At 41.0% G+C, this 22116-nt stretch overlaps 1 protein-coding gene across 1 annotated transcript; it reads left to right on the plus strand.

Moving 5' to 3' along the window:
• Positions 1-8553: 8553 nt before the first annotated feature.
• GTPBP10 (GTP binding protein 10) lies at positions 8554-20953 on the plus strand. The gene is made up of 10 exons (XM_075705514.1): positions 8554-8601; positions 9250-9443; positions 9537-9628; positions 10727-10871; positions 13813-13886; positions 14872-14924; positions 18176-18283; positions 18813-18890; positions 19846-19969; positions 20736-20953. The coding sequence occupies exons 1-10, from the start codon at positions 8569-8571 to the stop codon at positions 20951-20953; spliced, it is 1119 nt and encodes a 372-aa protein (XP_075561629.1). The 5' UTR covers positions 8554-8568.
• The last annotated feature ends 1163 nt before the right edge of the window (positions 20954-22116 follow it).

A 22116-nucleotide genomic window follows, 5' to 3' on the forward strand; every position in this document is an offset into this window, starting at 1 on the left:
AGCTATATAGAAGAAAACATCTGGAAGAGGTTAGCTTATCTCTGAACTCTTTGTATCACGGAAAGGAGCTAAAGCTGTATTAGATGTAATTACTCCTTGAATTCTACAGCAGCACTCATAACCGAGGAGATGAAAGCGTTAGGAAGGCTTTACAAGGAACCTACCCTTAAGAAAGCTCCTTCATATCATTAACCAAAATAGCTTTCAGTAAGTTTTCAAGTTAAGAAAAGCTTTTCCTCTTTTTGTTTGCTTTATGCACTATCAAATTTATTAACGTGATTAATCTCACAGTGAAACAGCCAAAATTTCAAAGGCATTTAAAGGCATGTAGAGAAGTGGGTAGTTGCATAGCTGCTTGGCCACTGCATCAATTCCTTCTGGTCATTTCATTCCCACTTAAAGCATCCAGGTGTAGTAGCACAGGCTACTGGTGCAAGCACAGTGATTTCATTCTACTCCAACAGCCACTGACGGCAGCCCTCAATCCCTTTTCTTCATCCTACAGATTTATTTTTATCACGCTCCTCCTGCCTTTCCTAATCTAGTTAATAAATTCACCATTTTTAATCCTATATTCCCATTTTTAATTATTCCCATTTTAATTATTTTTAATCCAGTATTCCCAGAACACAACTATAGAACACAAAATGCTAAGGAACAGATTTTTTCTTAGGAAAATCCTTTCAAATAAAAAATTCTCTTTTTAAATGCCACCTCATCAACAATGTTCTCCTAAGAATCTATTTATGTGAAAATTCTTTGATAATATCTAAAAATTCACCTCTCCAAGTGAAAATGGTTCTGAAGGCTGACTTTCCTATTTCATTTTCCTTTATGATATCATGCATCTTTGTCAGTCAAGCACTGAGGGATCATCACCTATGGGATAATGCCACCTGGAACAAGGATGAACCCATGAATTTAAATTGACAGAGATCAAAATTATTGGTAACTAATAATCCTGCAGGATGTTACACGAAGTTTGTAGGATGGAAGCACCATAAAAAGACACCGGTCATGTTTATCAGGTAAGTATTGTTATTACAACTTCTACTTCAGAACCAGTAAGGTCAAGGGAAGTCAATCTGTGACCATCTTCCTAAAATCTAATGTACCTGAAAGCTACATAAAAGCTTGGGTTGTAGGTGAAAGCCCTTAAAACTGGAGACCCTGTCCATGTACTTGGGAAAGCAGATTTTTTTTTAGCTGGTGACTAAATATAAATGGGATTTAGAAAAAAATTGTGTTGTGTTCTCCATTTTGCAGGGGTTCAGGAAGAATTCCAAAGATGCAGCATACGCCATGTGTAAACCCACAGCCATTTCACACAGTAAGTTTTATGAGATGAGATTAAAGACAAAAGTGGCTATTTCTGTGATTTAGAGTTTTCTAATTGATAACCAAACTTAGGCAAAACAAAATGTTTCCTTCAAAATTCTTCCAACATCGATAGTTTTTCTACAGCATGACTTTTGAACTGTTGTACTTCAGCTTATTCTTTTTACTATTGCAGTTGAGGTACCTCCATCTAGTGGCAGTTTATTGTACTGAAGAGCATATCCTTGGCATTGGTTAAATCTCTTCTTTACAATTTTTTAAAAAATAAAACTGTAAAAGTAATATATCCATTTTTTAGACCATCTGGACCTTGGATATGTTGGTGTAGTTATTTCTTTCAACTACAAAGACCTTTATGCCCGCTTCCCAGCATTGCAATGAACCGTTGTGTGCATGTTCAGAAAGGCAAGGAAAGAAAATTGACTTCCATGTTTTAATTATTTCAATGCTACTTTAAAATAAAGCTATATTTTATTTTATAAATATTTCAGCTTAATTTTTCAATATTTTCACAGAAGTTAGTTCTTCTCTAGACTGAGACAAACAGCACATAAAGTACAAATTTCAAAAAACTGCTGCTGGAAGCTTTGAAATTGTTGTGGAAAGACATTTTACAGCTTCCTCTTGTTAGAGTTGATGACAGCACACTACCTAGTGATTTATATCATGAGAGAAAAGAAACAGAGTGGTAAACCCATGATTTGATGTAGCAGTACCCTGGTGATTTTCAGGCTATCATATACAAGTATTTGAAGTACACAATGAGAACAGAAAGAGCAGGAACTGAAGCATTATTTAGCATGAAACTCAGAATATGCATTGACTACATCTAAACCAGTTTGGAAAGTTTTAAAAAGCTATCAGCCTTTTGCATGACTGAATTACAGATATCTCTGTGACTACACATCTGCACACTCTTACGTAAACAGGACTCACTGAAGATAAAGAATTGAGTCACCCTCTGCATCACTGACTAGCAGCGTCTGAAGTAAAGAAATAACAGTGATATTCTACAATCAGGCTTGACAGTGAAGTGCTCACAGCCCTGTTACTTAAGTTCAAGTACGGCACAACCACTAGTGATTAAACAGCCAAGGTAAATCAAAAGAAAAAGATGACAGAATCAGTGCCGCCCTGGCAAAACAGAGTGTCTCTTCAGGTGACCAGACACGTTTTTGAAGTAAAGTTTTTAGAAAATAAACCATCTAAATATCCTCAAACTTTAGAGTTTTAAATTATTCCATTTCAGTCATTTTTAGCATCCTGTATGTGTGATCATATACTTACTGATATAAAAGGTTCCAGAAAATGCAAAATTTCAAATTAAATGCTACTTAAATCCCTGCTGGTATGAGCTTGTTGGCACGAGCTTGCTCAGTGCTGAAATGAATCTAGTGTTATGTCAACTCACAGCATACACAGGAGACCAGTTTTTCTTTATTTCTTTTTTTTGAGGTTGAGTTGTGGGTTGATTACACGAGTTGAATTAACATTAGTTAGTAGCTCTGCTGGCATCTCTAGACCAGTCTACACGTTAACCTGTTGCTGGATTTGACCTGCTATGTGTTACGGAAGTTCAGCACACTGAATGTAAGGCTCTGCTAAGTCAATGAGCTGCAGACCCTGCTGCTCTCAAAGTCTCAATGATTCAACAGTACTAAATTCAAGCAGCATGCATTGCAAAAGCAGAACAAAGCATGAAAACACAGGGTAATTTGATATATACTTGTATCCAAGGAGAGCTCAGGGCCTATGACTTAACCCTTGAAGGTCTGCTGATAACCTGCTTGCCATCTGCAACTTCCCCACGCTTTCTTTGTCTCACTTAAAAGTTCTTTTGGCTTATCTCCTTTTTTCTATTCTTTTCTATATAATGCCGACATCATATGCTTTACTGAAGTCACAGCAGCACATTTCAACTTTTGCGTATGTAAGGACATCTGAGCCTTGCCTACTATTCAGATCGGACTGACAAGGCCTTCCCATATTATGAACCATAAATCTGGACAAAATGTTCTACTACTTGTACCATGAATTGGCATGGTAACACAGGACAGAAAGGTCCTCCTGAACGATAGTGCCTGGTTCCCTGCCACTACAGAAAGCTCTGTTGTACAATCACCTCATAAATTTATCAAGTGCCATATTAAAAACAGGTATATTTTTGCTCCCACCAATTCCACGTATATATTCCTGATATATTTATTAATGAACAGTACATACCTGTGTGTTCTTGTGTCAACATTGCCCTGTGAATTAAATGGTTTCCATCCTTCGTGTTTACTTTCCTGATATATTTATAGACAGCACTTGTATCTCCTCTCTGTTTTTGTTTTATTGAAGTAAACAAGCTGAGCCATCCTAAAAACTGTTTGTACGAAAGGCTCTCAAGCTCTCTGGTGATGCGCCTAACCCCCCTCTACGCTTCTTTTAGTTCAACCTTAGCTCAGCCATAGAACAATTAATTAGAAGTTTTCACAGTACCCCAAATGAGATTTCACTAGGGCCTTAATGATATTAATACCTCACTACTTTAAATGAAAATACATCTCCTGATATACTCTCTGTACTTATGAAGATTCCTACGTATATATCATTAGCAGATTTCATCAGTATGCTCTTACTGATTTTATCAAGGCTACTACAAAAAATACCAAACACCACCATTCTAATCAACACTTTACGCCTGACATCTTCCTTTTCAACCTTACTTGTGGCTATCTCACTTCACAATTTCTCTCCCAACCCCCATCTTCTCATTCCTTCCCAGGTGATACCATATCAAATGTTTTATCAATAGGGTATTAATATGGCAAATTTGAGGTTTTTCCAAAGCTTTGCATGAGATTGAGCTCAGGCTTCAGGGGCTGTGGTTGGCAAGGTCACTTTTCTTCTTTTCAAAGATAAGCAATGACAGTCCAAGTTCAGCCCACCTAACTTCAAAGACTTAACAGAGAGAGACGGGGATCCACAGGGAGCCATTCCTGATGTGGTCTGTCCTCTGGAGACACCTCTCACCACCAAGTACAGAGGCACTCTCAGCCGACAAGCCTCTCAGCTAGCACCCCTCAGTTAAATCCCTCAAGTATAAGGCCAGATGCATGTTTGATGTTTTCCAGTCATCTTCTAACATTTTTAACAGATGTGTTCAAAACACTTGCTGCCTGATTTTGCGTATCACCTGTTTCGGAACTGCAGATGTAGTCCCCGTGATCTGAAAGCATGACATGGTGTTTTGCATTTTTTGCTGTTGTAATAATTTCTGTCCTGCCATTCACACGATGCGTCTTGCCTTTGTCCACGTGGTGAAACTACTTTGGCACTGAGGAAAGGCATACTTTGAATTTGGGGGATTTAACTTCGGCTCACTAGACAACAGTCACATCTTCTCCTGCTCTCCCATTTCTATCACTGAAAAATCTTCTGCTCTAAAAATTCTGTAACAGTATGATACAAGCATGTCCAGTTGGTAGAAATTAGAAGTATTTTTAGCTGAAACAGAATACATAGTGGATTGGTAAAAATAACATGGAACAGCAGAAAAAGCAGGTCAGTAATAGCCAACAGAATGAAAAGCTTTTCAATGTATTTTTTCCATATATGTAGGTGGAAAGAAAAGGTTCATAAAGGGGACTAAGGTCATCTAAAAATACTACTAAAAACTCCCATGGAAATGACACTTCAAGACAAAAAAAAACATTTTGTACTGTAGTCTTGTAAAATTGTATTCAATTGAAGTATGTTGCTATTTTATTCATTCAAGATCATCAAAAGCCATCAGGAATAATCATTCTGAATGACAGCCATGCTGATGAACAAGAACAGCAAACTAGTATCAACAGAGGAGAAGGCTGAGGTGCTCAACAACTTCTTTGCCTCAGTCTTCACCAGCAACCTCTCTCCTCGCCCCTCCCAAGTCAATGGACCACAAGATGGGGACCAGGGGGGAAAAGCCCCTCCCACTGTAAGGGAAGATCAGGTTTGAGACCACCTGAGGAACCTGAATGTACACAAGTCTATGGGACCTGATGAGATGCACCCCAGAGTCTTGAGGGAATTGGCTGATGTAGTTGCCAAACCACTCTCCATATTTGAAAAGTCATGGCAGTCAGGTGAAGTCCCTGCTGACTGGAAAAAGGGGAATGTTGTGCCCATTTTTAAAAAGGGAAGAAAGGAGGACCCTGGGAACTACCAACCTGTCAGCCTCACCTCTGTGCCTGGGAAGATCATGGAGCAGATCCTCCTAGAAGCTATGCTAAAGCACATGGAGGACAGGGAGGTGATTCGAGACAGCCAGCACGGCTTCACCAAGGGCAAGTCCTGCCTGACCAACCTAGTGGCTTTCTATGAAGGAGTGACTGCATCAGTGGACAAGGGAAAAGCAATGGATGTCATCTGTTTGGACTTCTGTAAAGCCTTCGACACGGTTCCCCACAACATCCTTCTCTCTAAATTGGGGAGATATGGGTTTGATGGGTGGACTGTTAGGTGGATGAGGAATTGGCTGGATGGTTGCATCCAGAGGGTCGTGGTCAATGGCTCGATGTTCACATGGCGATCGGTGACAAGTGGAGTCCCTCAGGGGTCCGTACTGGGACTGGTGCTATTTAACATCTTCATCAATGACATAGCGGGATCGAGTGCACCGTCAGCAAGTTTGCAGATGACACCAAGCTGAGGGGTGCGGTTGACATGCCAGAAGGATGAGATGTCATCCAGAGGGACAAGCTGGAGAGGTGGGCCTCTGTGAACCTCATGAGGTTCAACAAGGCCAAGTGCAAGGTCCTGCACCTGGGACGGGGCAACCCCCAGTACCAATACAGGCTGGGGGATGAAGGAATTGAGAGCAGCCCTGTGGAGAAGGACTTGGGGGTACTGGTAGAGGAAAAGCTGGACATGAGCCAGCAATGTGCGCTTGCAGCCCAGAAAGCCAACCGTATCCTGGGCTGCATCAAAAGAAGCGTGGCCAGCAGGTCGAGGGAGGTGATTCTGCCCCTCTACTCTGCTCTGGTGAGACCTCACCTGGAGTCCTGCGTCCAGCTCTGGGGCCCTCAGCACAAGAAGGACATGGACCTGTTGGAGCAGGTCCAGAAGAGGGCCACAAAAATGATCCAAGGGTTGGAGCACCTCTCCTACAAGGACAGGCTGAGAGAGTTGGGGTTGTTCAGCCTGGAGAAGAGAAGGCTGCAAGGAGACCTTATTGCGGCCTTCCAGTACTTAAAGGGGGCCTATAGGAAGGATGGGGACAATCTTTTTAGCAAGGCCTGTTGTGACAGGACAAGGGATAATGGTTTTAAACTAAAGAAGAATAGATTTAGACTAGATATAAGGAAGAAGTTTTTTACAATGAGGGTGGTGAAGCACTGGAACAGGTTGCCCAGAGAGGTGGTGGAGGCCCCATCTCTGGCAACATTCAAGGTCAGGTTGGATGGGGCTCTGAGCAACCTGATCTGGTTAAAGCTGTCCCTGCTCACTGCAGGGGGGTTGGGCTAGATGACCTCTAAAGGTCCCTTCCAGCCCAAAGCATTCTGTGATTCTATGATTCTTCTGTACCTTCTTCTGAATAATCCAGTTGCAAAATAAAGTTTGCTTTTTTAAGTCAGAGAGAGAAGTGTGGGTCAGCTGAACACCACAGGATTAGGAATTTGGATTTTTTATTCATTCTTCCCTGATTTCTTTTAAAAATTTTTTTTTCCTACTTTATGTCTAAAATTTTAGCAAATTGAAGGTTCCTTTACCCTAATTAACTAATGACTATGTAGAACAATATATAGGTAGGTTTTTTAAATGTAGGTACTGGCCTAACTTTTATAGTGTAGAAAATACAGCAAAATTATGGCAAACATAAAGACCAAACAATACACAGAAGAATCGAACTATGTAACTACTATTTTGCATATATTTTGTAAATCCAGTTTCCAAATCTGGTGTCCTAGGCCATGAAGCAACTAAGAAACAAAACTAACAACCAACTAACCAAAAGGAATTTATTCTTAAAATGGCACTGGACAACACTCACATGTTGTGATACATCCTGGATACTGCTTAAATGTTCTGTTGGGCCATTTAGCATGTATATGGCACAACACTGTTTTCTAAATAGGTTTTTTTTTATTATGGTAACAGATCAGATCCATTGTTGAACTTATAGTATTAAATTACTGTAAATGGTAATGGTTCTCGTCAGGTAGCCAACTGCAACTGAGAATGCATGACCTTGTGGAAAGGCTGTAAGAAGGAATAAAATGGTATTGACTTTTTCATGAGGATTTGTGCTTACAAAAACCCAAACACTGAAAATATGCTCAAAGTGTCTGAAAAATACTTATCTACAAAATAAAGACCTGTGAAAGAACTAACCTGGGGACATTTCTTCACCAATTTTACCCTTCTGACCTTACTAATGTCATGATTTACGAACCAATTTCTCATTTGTGACCATTTAACAAATGCAAAGCACTATAAGCCTCATTAAAGCCACGTACTTCCAACGCAGTGATCCTTGTCCCGAAAATTAGCCTCATTGAAAGGTCAGATCCCACTTTCTTGAAGGAGAGCACATTAGCAGTATGACCAACAGGCTTCAAAGGGCCCAACTGCACGGGCAAAGGCGACAGGAGATGCTGTATCCCACCGGCATACAGGCAGAACGCGCTGCTGGAGATGGCGGATCTCGCCCGACGCCTCGCACCTCCGGCAGCCGGGGCCTCGCTCTCCCCTCAGGCGTCCCCGCCCGCACCTCGGCCCGAAACGCCCTGGCGCCTGGCGCCTTCAGCTGCTTCGGGGGACGGGGCGGCCTGAGCGAGGAGCGCACACGCTGCAGCAAAGCCGGCCTGTCCCGGGCCGTGCGGCGGCCGCGGGGGGCCCGGCCCCGAGGGCCCGGCCTCGCCAGGCCGCAGCGGGACGACGGCGAGGGGCCGGGACGACGGCGAGGGGCCGCCACGGCCCCGCGGGCGGGAAGAGCGGGCCGCACCTGCGCGGCACACGGCCCCGCCTCGCCCGGCCGCGGCTGCCACGGCGGCCGCCGGCAAGAGGGGAGCTGGGGCGGTGGGTTGCCTCCCTCCGCGCTCCCCCGGCCGGCGGCCCGACCGCCGGGGCCGACCCCGCCCGCCCTCTCGCCTTCTCCTCCCCACCCAGCCCCTGGGGCCGCGCCCCGCCCCCCCCCGCGCCTCCCGCCTCTCCCCTCCCGCCGCCGCAGGCCGGGCCCGGGCGGAGGCGGCGGCTCCCGCCATGGTGCGGTGCGGCAGGGCGGCGCTGCGGAAGGTCAGTGCGGCCGGCGGTCAGCGCGCCGGGCCCGGGGGGCGGCGGGGACGCGGCCTGCGTGCGGGCAGCGCTCGGGCAAGGGCTGGCGGGGAGGCGCGGTCCCGTTCCCGGCCCCGCGGCCTGCCCGATCGCTCGGCGGGCACCTCCCAGCCGAGCGCCCGCTTCCCCTCCCCCGGGCTGACCCGCGGCCCCCGGCGGTTCGCAGGCAGGGCCCCGCCTGCGCTCCCCCGGCGCCGTCTCCGGGCGGGAGGCCTGTGCGCGGCGCGGCGGAGGCGCGGTGGCGGGCGGGGGCGCGGCGGTGGCGGCACACGCGGGGCTCCGTGGGCGCCGGGGCCCGGCGCAGAGGCAGGGCCTCGCCCCGACCCTCGGCCCGGGCGCTGCAGGCCGGCCGGCCGGGCGTGAGGCGGCGTCAAGTTTGATGCTCACTGCAGGGGGGCTGGGCTAGATGACTTGTAAAGGTCCCTTCCAACCCAAACCATTCTGTGATTCAGTGCTGGACGTCAAACGCTTCGCTTTTTCGGAGGGTTACATGTCTGTTTTCTGAACTTGCATCATTGCCATCAGAAAAAAAGTTCTGTCCGGTTTTACTCGCGTTTCTGTAAAACGAAATATAAACAGAACACTGATACGAAACTGTTGTTTTGTTAGTATGGCAGCTTCATAGATGACTTGCGGCTCTATGTGAGAGGAGGAACTGGTGGCATGGGTTATCCTCGTCTAGGTGGGGAAGGAGGAAGAGGTGGTGATGTCTGGTTCGTCGCCCAAGAAAGAGCCACCCTAAAGAGCATTAGGGACAGGTATCCCCAGAAGCGATTCGTAGCTGGAACAGGTGCCAACAGCAGGTAAGAGTCTGTTTGATGAAAGTTGTTACATACGTCTTTTCCAGAAATCAAAACGTCAGCTTAAGTTACTAAGCCTGGTTTAATTTCTCCTAGTGTTAAAGCACTAAAAGGTGAAAAAGGAAAAGATTGTGAAGTTCACGTGCCTCTAGGAATTTCAGTTCTTTGTGATGATGGAAAGCAGATTGGTAAGAGCTTTTGCTTTGTTTTAATGTATCTAGTAGATACTGTCATATTTATTGATAGCACCTACCAGACTCTAGGATGTTTTAATGTTACACATCTCCCAAAATATGCATGTGTTTTCCTTTGTTTGGACAAAGAGTTGACAAAAAATACACTGTAGAAATTGTTGGAAAAGCAAGCATCCCTTCCAGAAATTAGCAGTAGTTAATTTGTATCACTATACGTAGCAGAAAGAAAATTGTCCTTGCAAACAAGTGTTAAAGGCTGGAAGCCGTACTGATCCTCAGCAGAGTCATTAATGATCTTATATAAACTATGTGTGCACAAACTCAGGTAACTGTCCCTATAACTTTACTGAATTATGACATTGCTTAAAAGATAAAGATCCTTGCTGAGTGTCAGCTTTTCAGGTTATCTAAAATGCTTACTCGTTTTTTACTCCTTTTTTTAAAGAGTGGTCACTTGGTAGTAACCAGGAAGATCTCTTTCAATACAGTGCTCTTGGAATAGCTCTCAATGGTTCCTTTGCAGTTTCTCCGAGTTTTTCTTCTTGTACTGTTCAGAGTTCAAACTAAATTCACAAATTACTCTGAATTGGAGGTATGGCAAGAACTGTTTATGATGTAGGCATGTCAGTGTCTAAAGGCATCCTTGAATTACATACTCAGATGTTGCCTTTTTTTTTTTTTTAATTATTCTGACATTCTAACTCTTAACAGAGATATTATAGCCTGCATCTTAATGAAAAGATATGGAACATCTGAAGAGTTTGCTGTAGCCACATCTCTATCAATGCAGATTTTCCCTTGTATTCTTGAATTCAAGTGTTGGAGGCTTCAGAACTACCATCTTGGGCATACTTTGCCTGCCTGTACTTAGCACTTTTCTTGAAGTGACTAACTATATGACAGAGGGGAACACTGGGGTGTCACTGCTTTCATTTGTTTCCAAAGAAGGAAAAATACCTTGACCCTGAGTGCACAGCTCTTGCAAGGAAGTGTACAGAAAATTGTCTCTTCATTGAAGACAGATTTAACTGGAAAATCACAACTGAATGACTGCAGGGGATTGTGCTTTTTCACTAGTTAATTTATTTTCAGGAGAGCTTAATGCAGCAGGAGAGCGATTCCTAGCAGCTCGCGGAGGTCTTGGAGGTTCTTTGGCCACAAACTTCATGCCTTGCAAAGGTCAAAGGCGAGTTGTTCGTCTTGACTTGAAACTTATAGCAGATGTTGGCTTAGTTGGGTAAGTACTGCAGTTTGAGAACTGATATTAGAAAACAAAGTAGTAAATTTCAAATGGAATTTCAAAGAAATTTGAGAGTTTGGAGTATGAGCATTGCTGTACGTTTGCATTGCCACTTAAATTACTTGCCGTTTGCAAAAATCAGATAGAGTTTAAACCTATTAAAATTAATTTTAAAATTTGGAAAGTATTGGTTATGCTTTTGTGGCTGAAGGGCTTAATGAATCAGGGTAATATATAATTATTAATATAATTGGATTTAACAATTGCAATGATTATCAAAATACTAATAGCTAATATTTATGAAGTAAGTAGGAGGTGCAAAACAGCCAAGAACACTATCCATATTGCATCTTTGACTTTATGGTAGTGGCACAAGTAGATCCTTTCAGTAGTAGTTTTAAAGAGAGTTTCAAAGGCTACGTAGCCTACTCTCCCAAATAAACAGCTTGGAACGTTGGAAGGAAGTAATTACAAACTAGAACAGTAGGGCTTGCATTTCAGTGTTGTTGCTTTGTAACAATGCAGATAAATTTATTTGGAGAAAGCTTTCAACAAACTACAATTGCAAAAGTATTGGTCTACTCAGCATCTACCACCCCCCCACCCCCCACTCCATGGTCCTTATTAATAAAAACCATAGGGAATGTAAAATGTCAAAGGGTTTGAGGTGGAAATAGTCTAGTTGGAATATACTGTTAAAGAATGGAAACTTGAAGACAGCATGGTTTTCTACCTACATTTTCTTTTTTTGCTTATTAGAAATAATTCTGATAATATCAGATTTATCTAAAGTTACGTAATTTTCAAGTGGTCTTCAGTAATTACACAATAGAGAATTTTTTTCTTGTTTTAAAGGGTGTGAAAATATGGGAGTTTTATGACACCAGTGCTGCTTTAATCTTGCATTTTGGCTTGTATTCTAGCTGACAGTTTCCCTTTAAAATGGATAAAAAAAATCATTATCAATTAACTAGAAGAGCATATTTTTTTCCTGTTGAGAGTATGAATCAGCCTCTGATAGTCTGTGGTTATTACTTTGATCTCTTTGTGTTTGTTATTTTTACTTCAGTAGTTTTGCAAGTGGTTTGCTATTAGATCAGGTAAAAAACATGTAGACTTGAGAAAGGCCCATCAGGTTTGGGTACAGGTTGTGATGTGTAGTGTAGGTTGCAATTTAAACTTCAAAGAGCACATTGTACCTCAGTGGAAATAAAATACTCACTTGAGGAGATGACCAGAGTAACCTTCCAGAATGTCTTTAAGGCACTTTTCAACATCAGAGTGCATTAAAACTACCCTCAATAGTTTTCCTGTTATAGCAAGAGTCATTCTGTCTCTTGGAGGTAGTAGTGAGGTGGGTGTTGGTCTCTTCTCCCAAGTAGCTAGCGATAGGACGAGAGGAAATGGGCTCAAGCTGCGCCAGGGGAGGTTTAGGCTGGAAATTAGGAAAAATTTCTTTACGGAAAGGGTGGTCAAGCACTGGAACAGGCTGCCCAGAGAGGTGGTGGCGTCACCATCCCTGGAAGTGTTCAAAAAATGGGTAGATGTGGCACTCTGGGACATGGTTTAGTCTAGTCTACCCTTGATTGGTTTAGGTGGGCTTGGTAGTGTAGGTTAATGGTTGGACTGGATGATCTTAAAGGTCTTTTCCAACCTAGACGATTCTATGATTCTATGATTCTAAGAAAGCCCCATATACAACCCCTTTGTAAAGCCCCTTAATGGAATAGTAGTCTGGTGTTTCATCAGCTCATGTTCTTATTAGTTGTCCCTGTTAACAGGTCATGATTCTGCATGTGCTCAAGTGGAGAATATATGGTTTTCTATGTGACGCATGCCTTTGTATCTTGTGACCAATGTTCAGTTGCCTGTAGACACAGTTTTCTTTGATCGCTGTTGCACTGAAACATGCTGAATAACTGTGAATTTGACTGGAACACACGTCTTGTGTGGTCTCCCGTATGGAGCAGGTGCTATGAATAAGGACTGTAGTCTATCCTCTGATGTCAGCATTAGCTTCAAGTTTGACATGGATCAAGGCTGTTGTGTCTTTTACAGCTCGGATTAAAATAAGGATGTTTTATAATTTCAGTTTTAACTTAGGTTTCCATTTCAATGGGTAGATGTATTCTGTGAAGAAGCTTTCGTAAAAGCTAACCGTATCCTTGAAGGAACGTTTTTGTTGTAGTAGCAGGTATAACTATCCCTTGTAAAGGGAAAAGGTTACAACAGTCAGGTCTGCACAGACCAGCTCCTGGGGCTTCACTGGTATTCTTTTTGGTTTACTTGATGACAAAGCAGATTGGTCCTAATTTCAGGATCCCTCATACAACTATGTTGCCTTAAAAACATACACAAACTGTGCATGTGTGTGTCTATATACACAAAAGTCTCTCTCTCCCCCTCCCCCCCCCCATATAGATGTACTTACAGAGCTTATATATGCTTTGCTACATTAGCTAAACTGTAGCATAGATATCATTGGTACTTAAATTGTAGAATGTTTCATTAACCATGATTCGTATACCAAGAGACTGTAAATCCAACTGATAAGATTCATTTGTGTGACAGGTGTTTAGAATATAAATGTAACTTACAAAGTTAGCTATAGTATGTGAAGACTGAATTCAAGGACACCTGGATGCTTGTGCTGTATTTTCATCCGAGTGACTTTGAAAGATTTCCCTCAGATCTATTATATGTGTATTTACATACTTCTCCTGCCTGCATCCTTTGGAAGCGTTGTTGGATTTAGAAAAATTATTCAGATTTGATTTTAAAAAATCATAATGAACTGGGTTTTGTTGTTTGTTTGTTTGTTTTTAAAATTAGTTCATAGCACTGAGTTTGACTAAGGTAATATAGTGTATTTGGTAATAAAATACACAGGAATCATGTATGTGTTTATTCAGTGTATAAATCCTGACTTTCCTTCTAGGTTTCCAAACGCGGGAAAATCGTCATTGTTAAGCAAGATTTCTCATGCCAAACCTGAGATTGCAAATTATGCATGTAAGTTCATGCTCTTGTTTTTTAGAGCAGTAATATTTCATGAGAGCAAGAAGTCTTTTCTCTGACTTGGTTTGCAGGTTTATAATAAAGAATAGGGGATAACCGTGTTGCCTGCTAAATACATTACACAGATTTTTAATTATAAAAAATACTTTGAAGAGAGACTTGCTGTTCCACTGTCCAGTTCCTTTAACCACGTCAGTTTTTCATGTGTACACCCTCATAGTGCTTCAACCTGTTGATTCAGGGTCGATTTAATATTTATTTTAGTCTCAGCCCATTTTACTGCATCTGAGACCCTCCGTGGTGTGTAATATCCTCAGTCTACTGAATATGCACTATCACGTTCCTTTGCATAAACATCTTGTAGGCTTTGGAAATAGCTACCACCTGTTCTTGCAACAGAGTAAGATTTTGGGTTTGAATCTGTCCACCAAAAAATTGACAGAAATTTTAAATTGTTTTCCTATCAGTAAATTAGGATTAATTGTCTGATCATTCTTTAATTAAAAAGCAAGGGTACAAGTACTGATAATTTCTACCGACCTTCTTGTGCCACTCCTGATTCTTCTCTACAGCCTTTTTATATTTTTCTTCAGTTTGAAGAGTTCTAGCTCATTTTGCCTTTCATTATTTTTCTCTCTTTGGAAGCTATTCCATAGTCAGGATAATAATTTTTGTGTCTGAGACTTCTCTAGTTCCTCTATTCCCTTTTTGGGGTGACGGTAACAGAACTGCAGACCATGCCAAGATTTGGTGAACCACTTGTTTTTTGAGTGGTCTAATTTTGTTCTCTCTTGGTTTGCTTTTTCTTTATTCCTTTTCCAGTAATTTTTAACATCCCCTTTGCCTTATTTTTTTCTGCTACTGAACGTTTGTTTCATTTAAATGTGAAGTGAGAAAGTCTTGCAACATTTAAATGTTTTGTAACCTAAACATTTTTTTAAATGTTAAAACCAGTTTTGTTTTCTTTCCCTTGTGATAGTTACAACAATACAGCCCGAACTGGGAAAGATCATGTATGCAGATTATAAGCAGGTTGGTATGAAAGTTCATTCTGGTTGTTCGTTAAAATTGTATATAATGATTAGTTATGTTGCTTAACATAATTTCAGAAAGAAAAATGAAACTTGTAGTTTTTTTCATATGTGTATCTATAATATATAAATATGAAATGCAATTACATGGACTTAATGAGAGTTGTGGAGAAAGTACTATTTTTATGAAGTAATAAGAGGAGAGTTTTATAGCCAAATGCAGTAATATGCCATTGAGCTGATTTCAAGTCACTTTAATAAATGGCTTCTCATTTTCCCTTGTCTCCTTTCTGTGGTTCTAATCCTGCTTTATAGTCTTATAGTTGTGAGCTTGTGTATGGAATTGAGATTGCTGTGTCCTAGCATACTCTTGTTAAGTTTAGGACTTTAAAAAATCATTGTTTCAGAGACTAACCTGTTATTTTTATTTAGAAGAGGCAAATTTTCTGCAAGTTGGCTATACAGATTGCTCTGCAATGAATGAGTCATTTTCAGAATGGATTTTAAACAGTGGCAAATTTGTCCAATAGCTGCAGATCTGCAACAGTGAATGACAGGGAATTTACTGACTATAACCATAACTTACTGTTCTGGCTTTCTAGGTTGGCTGCTCTAACTTCCTTTTGTGGTTTGGCTTGTTTTTTTGTGTTTTGTTTTTAAATAAGAAACTAAAGTAGTATGAAGTGATAGTGATTGCCTGCACAGCCAGGATAGTGCACTACCTGAGATGTGAGGTACCTGGGTCCAGTTCCTTTTGTGGTAGGCTGTAGCTCTGGAGGACTGGAGGAGCTGCTGCCCTACCACCTTAATTTTTGTGAACCCAATTCCACCCAGCTTCTTCAGGTGAAGTTGTCAGATAATTGTGTGAAACCTTGAATCCTTTCTATAGTATCCACTGGGGGGAAAACCAGTGCTAAATGCGACTCTTACTAATAGGTTTTGGACCCCAAGTTCATGTAAGGTTACAGCAAACATTTTGATTCCTCAAGCTTGAATCTTCTTTGATGTGCTTTTGTTTTGTTTTTGAAGTGTGTGATACATGCAGTACTGGACTCATCACTTCCAAGATAAAAGGCGAATGCATAAAAGGGTTTCAGATGAGTTAACCAGAAAAGCATACTTCTCAGATGCGAAAAGACAGAAAACTCTTCTCTTCACTTTTCAGAAGCAGTAATCTAGGGATTCAGTAGCTGATGCTTGAAACGGTCATTGAACAACCTTTAACAAAACTGTGTATTAAAGGAAATAAGTCTAGTTTGTCAGGTTCCCTGTAGAGATGCACACATCTAAGGGAAATGTTTTGTATATCCATTTTATCTGCTAGTTTAGGGTAACATCCCAGAAAGCTGTGCTGCAAATAGAAGGATTGTTTATAGCCTTTTAAAAAAAACTACCTACCTGCCATTAATCAGGACCTCTTGCTCTTACTGGTGTATCTTTCTCCAGCAGGAGAACTGCTTGAACTCCTGGCTTTCTTTTCTGCAGTCTGTTTCGTGTCACAGCCAATGACCCTTATTGTTGGCTGTTTCTGCAGTTCCTGGGTTTTATACTACAGTGTTGGGTGCTATATAGGAACTATATGGACGAAATATCTCTTTTCTAAAATCAAGGGAACTAGTGATTCTGATCACAGGGAGTATGGGTGCGTAAGAGGAAGTACTTTAGCTCTCAGTATTACAACTGCTGAAAACAAAGCAACATAAGCAATTACGAGCAAGAATTGAGGTGACTGTCCTGTATCACTCAAGGGAGACTGGCTCATTACATCTTTTTTTTTTTTTTTTCTACAGAACATTGAGGTTTTTAAGGACATAAGTAGCAGTTTGCTTATTTTATCTTAGTACATTATAAAGAAGAAAATACATGCAAGTTACCTGGTGCTGTCTATCACTACTACTTGGAAAAGAAAAGACACAAAAGTAGAGGATCTGAGTATGAGTCTAGGTTCAGGTCTTAGTACCAGATCATGGAAACTAGCAGAGCCATTTACATGTTCTACCAGAATATCTGAACCAAGTGCTATTTTGAGAGAATATAAGTTGATTTGAGTTCCATAAAAAATACTATTTGAAAGAGAACTGAAGTTGGGGAAGAAGGTGGTGGTGATGGTACTACAGCACCCAAACACATCACACCAGGAAGTGGATGGTTCTGTTCTCAACCTCCAGTTGTTCTGTCCCTGTTACAGTTATTCTCTCTCTGTTTCTACTTACAAGTCTGTGGTTCATCCAGCTGTATCTCGTGTCTCTGTAGATGGAAAATTCTGAAGCAAGGCTTCAAATATTAAGGAAACGCATAATGGTTAAAAGTTAGTGTGACACATGAGTGGGAGTGTAACTCACTCAGCAGAAAGCCCCCTTCTGCAATAGGTAGCACACTGGAAACTTTATTGTGTGCTGGCTTTGGGCATTGTTTAATTGAATCCAGTTGCTGTCTAAATGGCTGTTAGATAGATTTGAAGACCCTACTTTTGCTCTTTGTTGCTTCACTATCTGTCTTAGCTTTCTGTGAGTTAATGAGTAGATATTTGGGGGTTTTAGTATTCTGCTCTTTTTCGGTCTGTCCCGGCTCTACAACTGTGTACAACCCTCTCAACCAGCAGAGAAAATGACAAGATCCTTGTCCGTTGTGGCAGTCTGTGCTGGGCTCTTGTTGGAAGCTGATATACTAATCAAATTTCATTTCAGTTGAAGAGCAGAAGACAAATTCCTGGAGCTTCTCACACTCAGGGGAACAACGTTAAGTGGGTTTGCATTTGGAATAATGATCCTCTGTAGTCACAAGGAACAGACTTTATTTTCTTTTCCAGTGACAGTCTGAATTCTGTACAACCATGATAGCCTCATCTTCTTGCCTTTCAGAGTCCGTTTTATTCTCAGGTAATAGGTAAATTTTGCAAGATCTCTGCTGAGGTATTATTACCGTCTGTTTTCTACTTTGCAGACAGCTATAAATAAACAGGGGAACATGAGGAGCGCAATGTCTGTGTAATAGTAGCATTTTGTTCAAATCTGCTTCTGATGATAGATTCTAAATGTATTGAAACAGCCAGTGTATACTGCCAGAGAACTGATCCCCCGCATAATTCCAAGCAATACACATAGTTGTAAAAGGAGTCTCTCAAAATAGATACTCCTGACATTCCTTTGTCTGGGTTCTCTTGTTTATATAAAATTATAATAGGTGGTGATAGTTTAAAATCACCATTTCTGCTTGTTGGAAATCTTTTGTTTGAAACTTTTGTTTTCCTAGATTTCAGTAGCTGATCTCCCAGGACTGATTGAAGGTGCACATGCAAACAAAGGGATGGGCCACAAATTTCTCAAACATGTGGAAAGAACCAAGCAGCTTCTCTTAGTTGTAAGTTAAATAAAATTTACAGCTTATTGAAATCAAAGGCAGTGCAGTAAACAAAATGCGTCTTAATTGCAGTGTAGTTGGAATTCAGGAAATCATTTGTAATTTGCATGTTTTATGATAAATATAGCTGTAACACTGTTTTCAGAATGGAATGCTCAAATGACTGATGATGAATTAAATCCTTAAATAGACTTTATCATTAAAATTTGCCAATTAATTTAGAGCAGTGAAGTGTTCCAAGCATAATTAAAGCATGGGGTGATTTTTTTTCTTTCTTTCTTTTTTTCTATAAGACTGCCTTAAAAAAGAGGTTTAAAAATCAGACCTTTGAGAAACACTGTATCGGAACCAACTGGTTTCTGCTTCCAGTGTCTATGGTGTTAACTTTGGTCTATAGTTGCCCTCTGTTATTTGCCCAGGAATGAGGGCATGTACGTGAACATTTTACTGCGAAGTATTTGATGGAGAGTACCTTGGTACTGTAACATAATTTAATGCCACAAAGCTTGTTTTTGTGTGACTTTTTCAGGTTGATATTTCTGGGTTTCAGCTGTCTATTAAGACTCAGTTCAGAACAGCCTTTGAAACTATATTGCTGCTAACAAAGGTAAGTTCTCATCTTCTTAATTGAAGGTTGTAGTTATGTGTTGAGCCAAGGAAGAGGCTCAGTTTTGATCAAGAACTTTCAAATGTTAGTATTAAGGACAGTTAACAAGCTTAGGATTCTCCAAAATAATGAAATCTTTATTTTTAACTGTCCAGGTGAAACTGCTCTATTTTATGTTGGGCACAACTGTTCCTTCATTAATCTGTGCAGTATATGGGATATTTCTTACAGTCAAGTAAAGATTAAAAGACACATCATTTTGAGTTCCCCAGTCTGGTAGCATTTTAGGAAGCAGAAATACATGGGTCTAGTTCAATCCCTGCCTTGATGCCCTTACTGCATAGCCTAACGGAGATGAGGCATCAGGCCCCAGGCTTTGCAGACATTCAGTGTTTCCATCTCTTACCATTGCTTCTGATTAAAATACATTTCATGTAATTTCAAGTTTGGCAGCTGTTCTCTCTCTAGCTATATGACTTAAGATGATGAATCTTCTGAATTTCAGCTATTGCTGTTTATTTTTAGTTTATTTATGGCTATGATTTTATTTCTGATATTAACCATAGTCCATTAAAACGCTTAAGAATCAGAAAACTCTGTAAAGAATTTTCTTGTGTGTTTTATAGATCTGAACTTTTTCTGAAACTGATTTTGTGATTGTGGATATGAGAAAAACAAAACTGTCATGCTTTTTATAGCAGGCTGTTTCAGAATTGGCCAGCCTGTTTACCTGAAATACCTGTGTTTGAGCAAAAAATCACTGAATCACTGAACATTATTTTCTTCTGTCAGACTGCTTTAATACATCAACCTTGAGCACCTGAGTCAATCTCATAGCTGCCTAGGCATGCAAGACTCTTTAGGCAATTAAACAAGTGAGAGAGGAGATGTAAAACTGAAGTAGCACTTGTTAAACTACAAATATTTATTAAGGCAAATTTACTTGTCTTTTAAGGAACTGGAGCTGTACAAAGAGGAACTTCTAACAAAGCCTGCACTTCTTGCCATTAATAAAATGGATTTGCCTTGTGCAAAGGATAATTTGAATGAACTTATGAAACAACTACAGAATCCTCAAGGTAAATTGATTTTCAACAATTGCCTTTGACAGAAGTAGTAATAAGATTTCATTGGGGTAGCTCTGCATTGTCAAGGAGTTGTTTGTAACTGAAGTCAGCTATTAAATTTACTATTTGAACATATGTTTTAGAACCACTTCCTGCATTTAGAGGTATCTTTATATGCATCTGTAGTGCTGGCTTCACTGTTGGGGAGGTATTTTAATATAATAGAGGTATCCTAGAAGATCTTTCCCAACTGAGATATGGGAGAGTAAATTTGCAGTCTGGGTATCTCAGATAACAGTAAGCTCCCTTGCAGGTCCCCTTATAGACACTGATGTATATACAATTTATCATGTGACTTTTGTAAAAACACATGAAAATTCTGGATGACAGGCCTATGTAGGGGTTTACTTGTTTTGCTACTACATTGGGGTGAACTTCTTCCTATTTCCTAGAATGTGTAAGAACCAGGAAGGCTTAAAACCATCCATCTCCCATGTTCTACAACTTGGGATTTCTTTATACTCCTCTTAAAGGAAGGGTATAGCATCTTCTCATGAGGGTGTGAGTATGGTGTAATTGCTATGTTAGTGCTTGTCTTCTGAGACTTCAGCTATTTCCTTAAAGATTAATTAAGCAAATAATACTTCTATGTTAATTGCAGTTATGTTTATTACTGTAATGTATTAAAGTTTATTTTCTAAATTTAATGGGATTTTATGGGCTTTGAAGTGATACACTATTTGGGAGTTGTACTAACTCTTCCAATATGATTTTCCAGACTTCTTACACTTACTACAGGAAGAAATGATTCCTGCAAATACACTTGAATTCAAAGATATAATTCCTCTATCTACATATACTGGAGAAGGAATTGAGGAACTAAAAGCATGTATAAGAAAATCCATAGATGAGGAAGCAGAGCAGGAGAATGAAGAATATCGGAAAAAGAAACTACTCCTTTTACGAACTTCAGAAGAACAAATGAATAGAAGCTAGCATTCTTGGCTGGATCTAATGCATTTTAATATTTTTAGTATGTACATGAACCTGTTGCTATGCAGACCTTCCGTTTAATTTTTGTTCCCTCTACCACCACTGCCCTGTTTTCTGCTTTCCCCCCCGCCCCATTATCTCAATTTCTTTTGGCTCTTGGTAGAGCACAGTGGGGGAAAGAACATGTTTTTCTGATTTACGTTGGCTACTGACCCAGCAAGTCAGTAAAAGCTAAAGTATGTGCAACTCAAAGCACTGCTTAACAACCGATGATCCCTGGAATATTTTTTGCCAAATGGGATGAACAGAAGGAATATAACCTGCAGAGGCAGCAAAGAAGCAAGGTCAACCACTCTACATCTTTTGCTATGGATATCGGAAGTACCCAGGGAAATTTCTGATGGAGCAGTTTCCCGGGGTCTAGTGCTGCTAAGGTTGAATCAGTTCTGCTGTTTTGACAGGCACCAGATTGTGGGGTTTTTTGTTATTTTTAAAGATCTAAAGAAAAACACAAATAAACGGCTGCAAGGAAGTGACTTGTAGGAGCACAAAAAGCAAGGCTGATGAGTGCTGTGTTGTGTTTGGTTTTGTTTTGGGGTTTTTTTTTTTCCACACGTGCTGGTGCCTACTGCAGTCCTCTTGATCATACAAATCACGATTCCAAATTGCCAGGCTTTAATTTGGGAGTCCCTCCTTTTATGGAGCTGTGGGTATATGTTGCTCTTTGGTGGAGAAGATGATGCCTGCTTTTCAACAAGAGCTGTACATTTTGGGGAATAGTTCATGTTCCAGTTTTTGTATTACAAGCAGGCACACTTACAGTTTACTTTAAAAAAAGAAAAAAAAAAATTAGAAGTCCTTTATTGTACAGCGTGTTTTCTACTTCAAAGCTGTTAAATTGATTGCAAAGTAAAACAGGACTGAATACACGGAAAGCTGCTCCCCTTGGCGTGGGGCTGTTTTCCCAGCGGCGGGGCCGCGCGCGAGCCGCAGGCCCCCTTAAAAGCAGACAAACCCGAGCGGCCGGCCCCGCCCTCGTGCCCCGCCCTGCGGGGCGCCGCGGGGCACGCTGGGAGCTGTAGTGCCCGCGGGGGCCTCGGGGCTGGCGCTGCGGCGGCGCCAGACTACAGCCCCAGAAGCCTCCGGGCGCCCCGCGGCTCCCGAGA

The sequence above is a fragment of the Pelecanus crispus genome, chromosome 2, assembly GCF_030463565.1.
Source record: "Pelecanus crispus isolate bPelCri1 chromosome 2, bPelCri1.pri, whole genome shotgun sequence".
Lineage (NCBI taxonomy): Eukaryota > Metazoa > Chordata > Aves > Pelecaniformes > Pelecanidae > Pelecanus > Pelecanus crispus.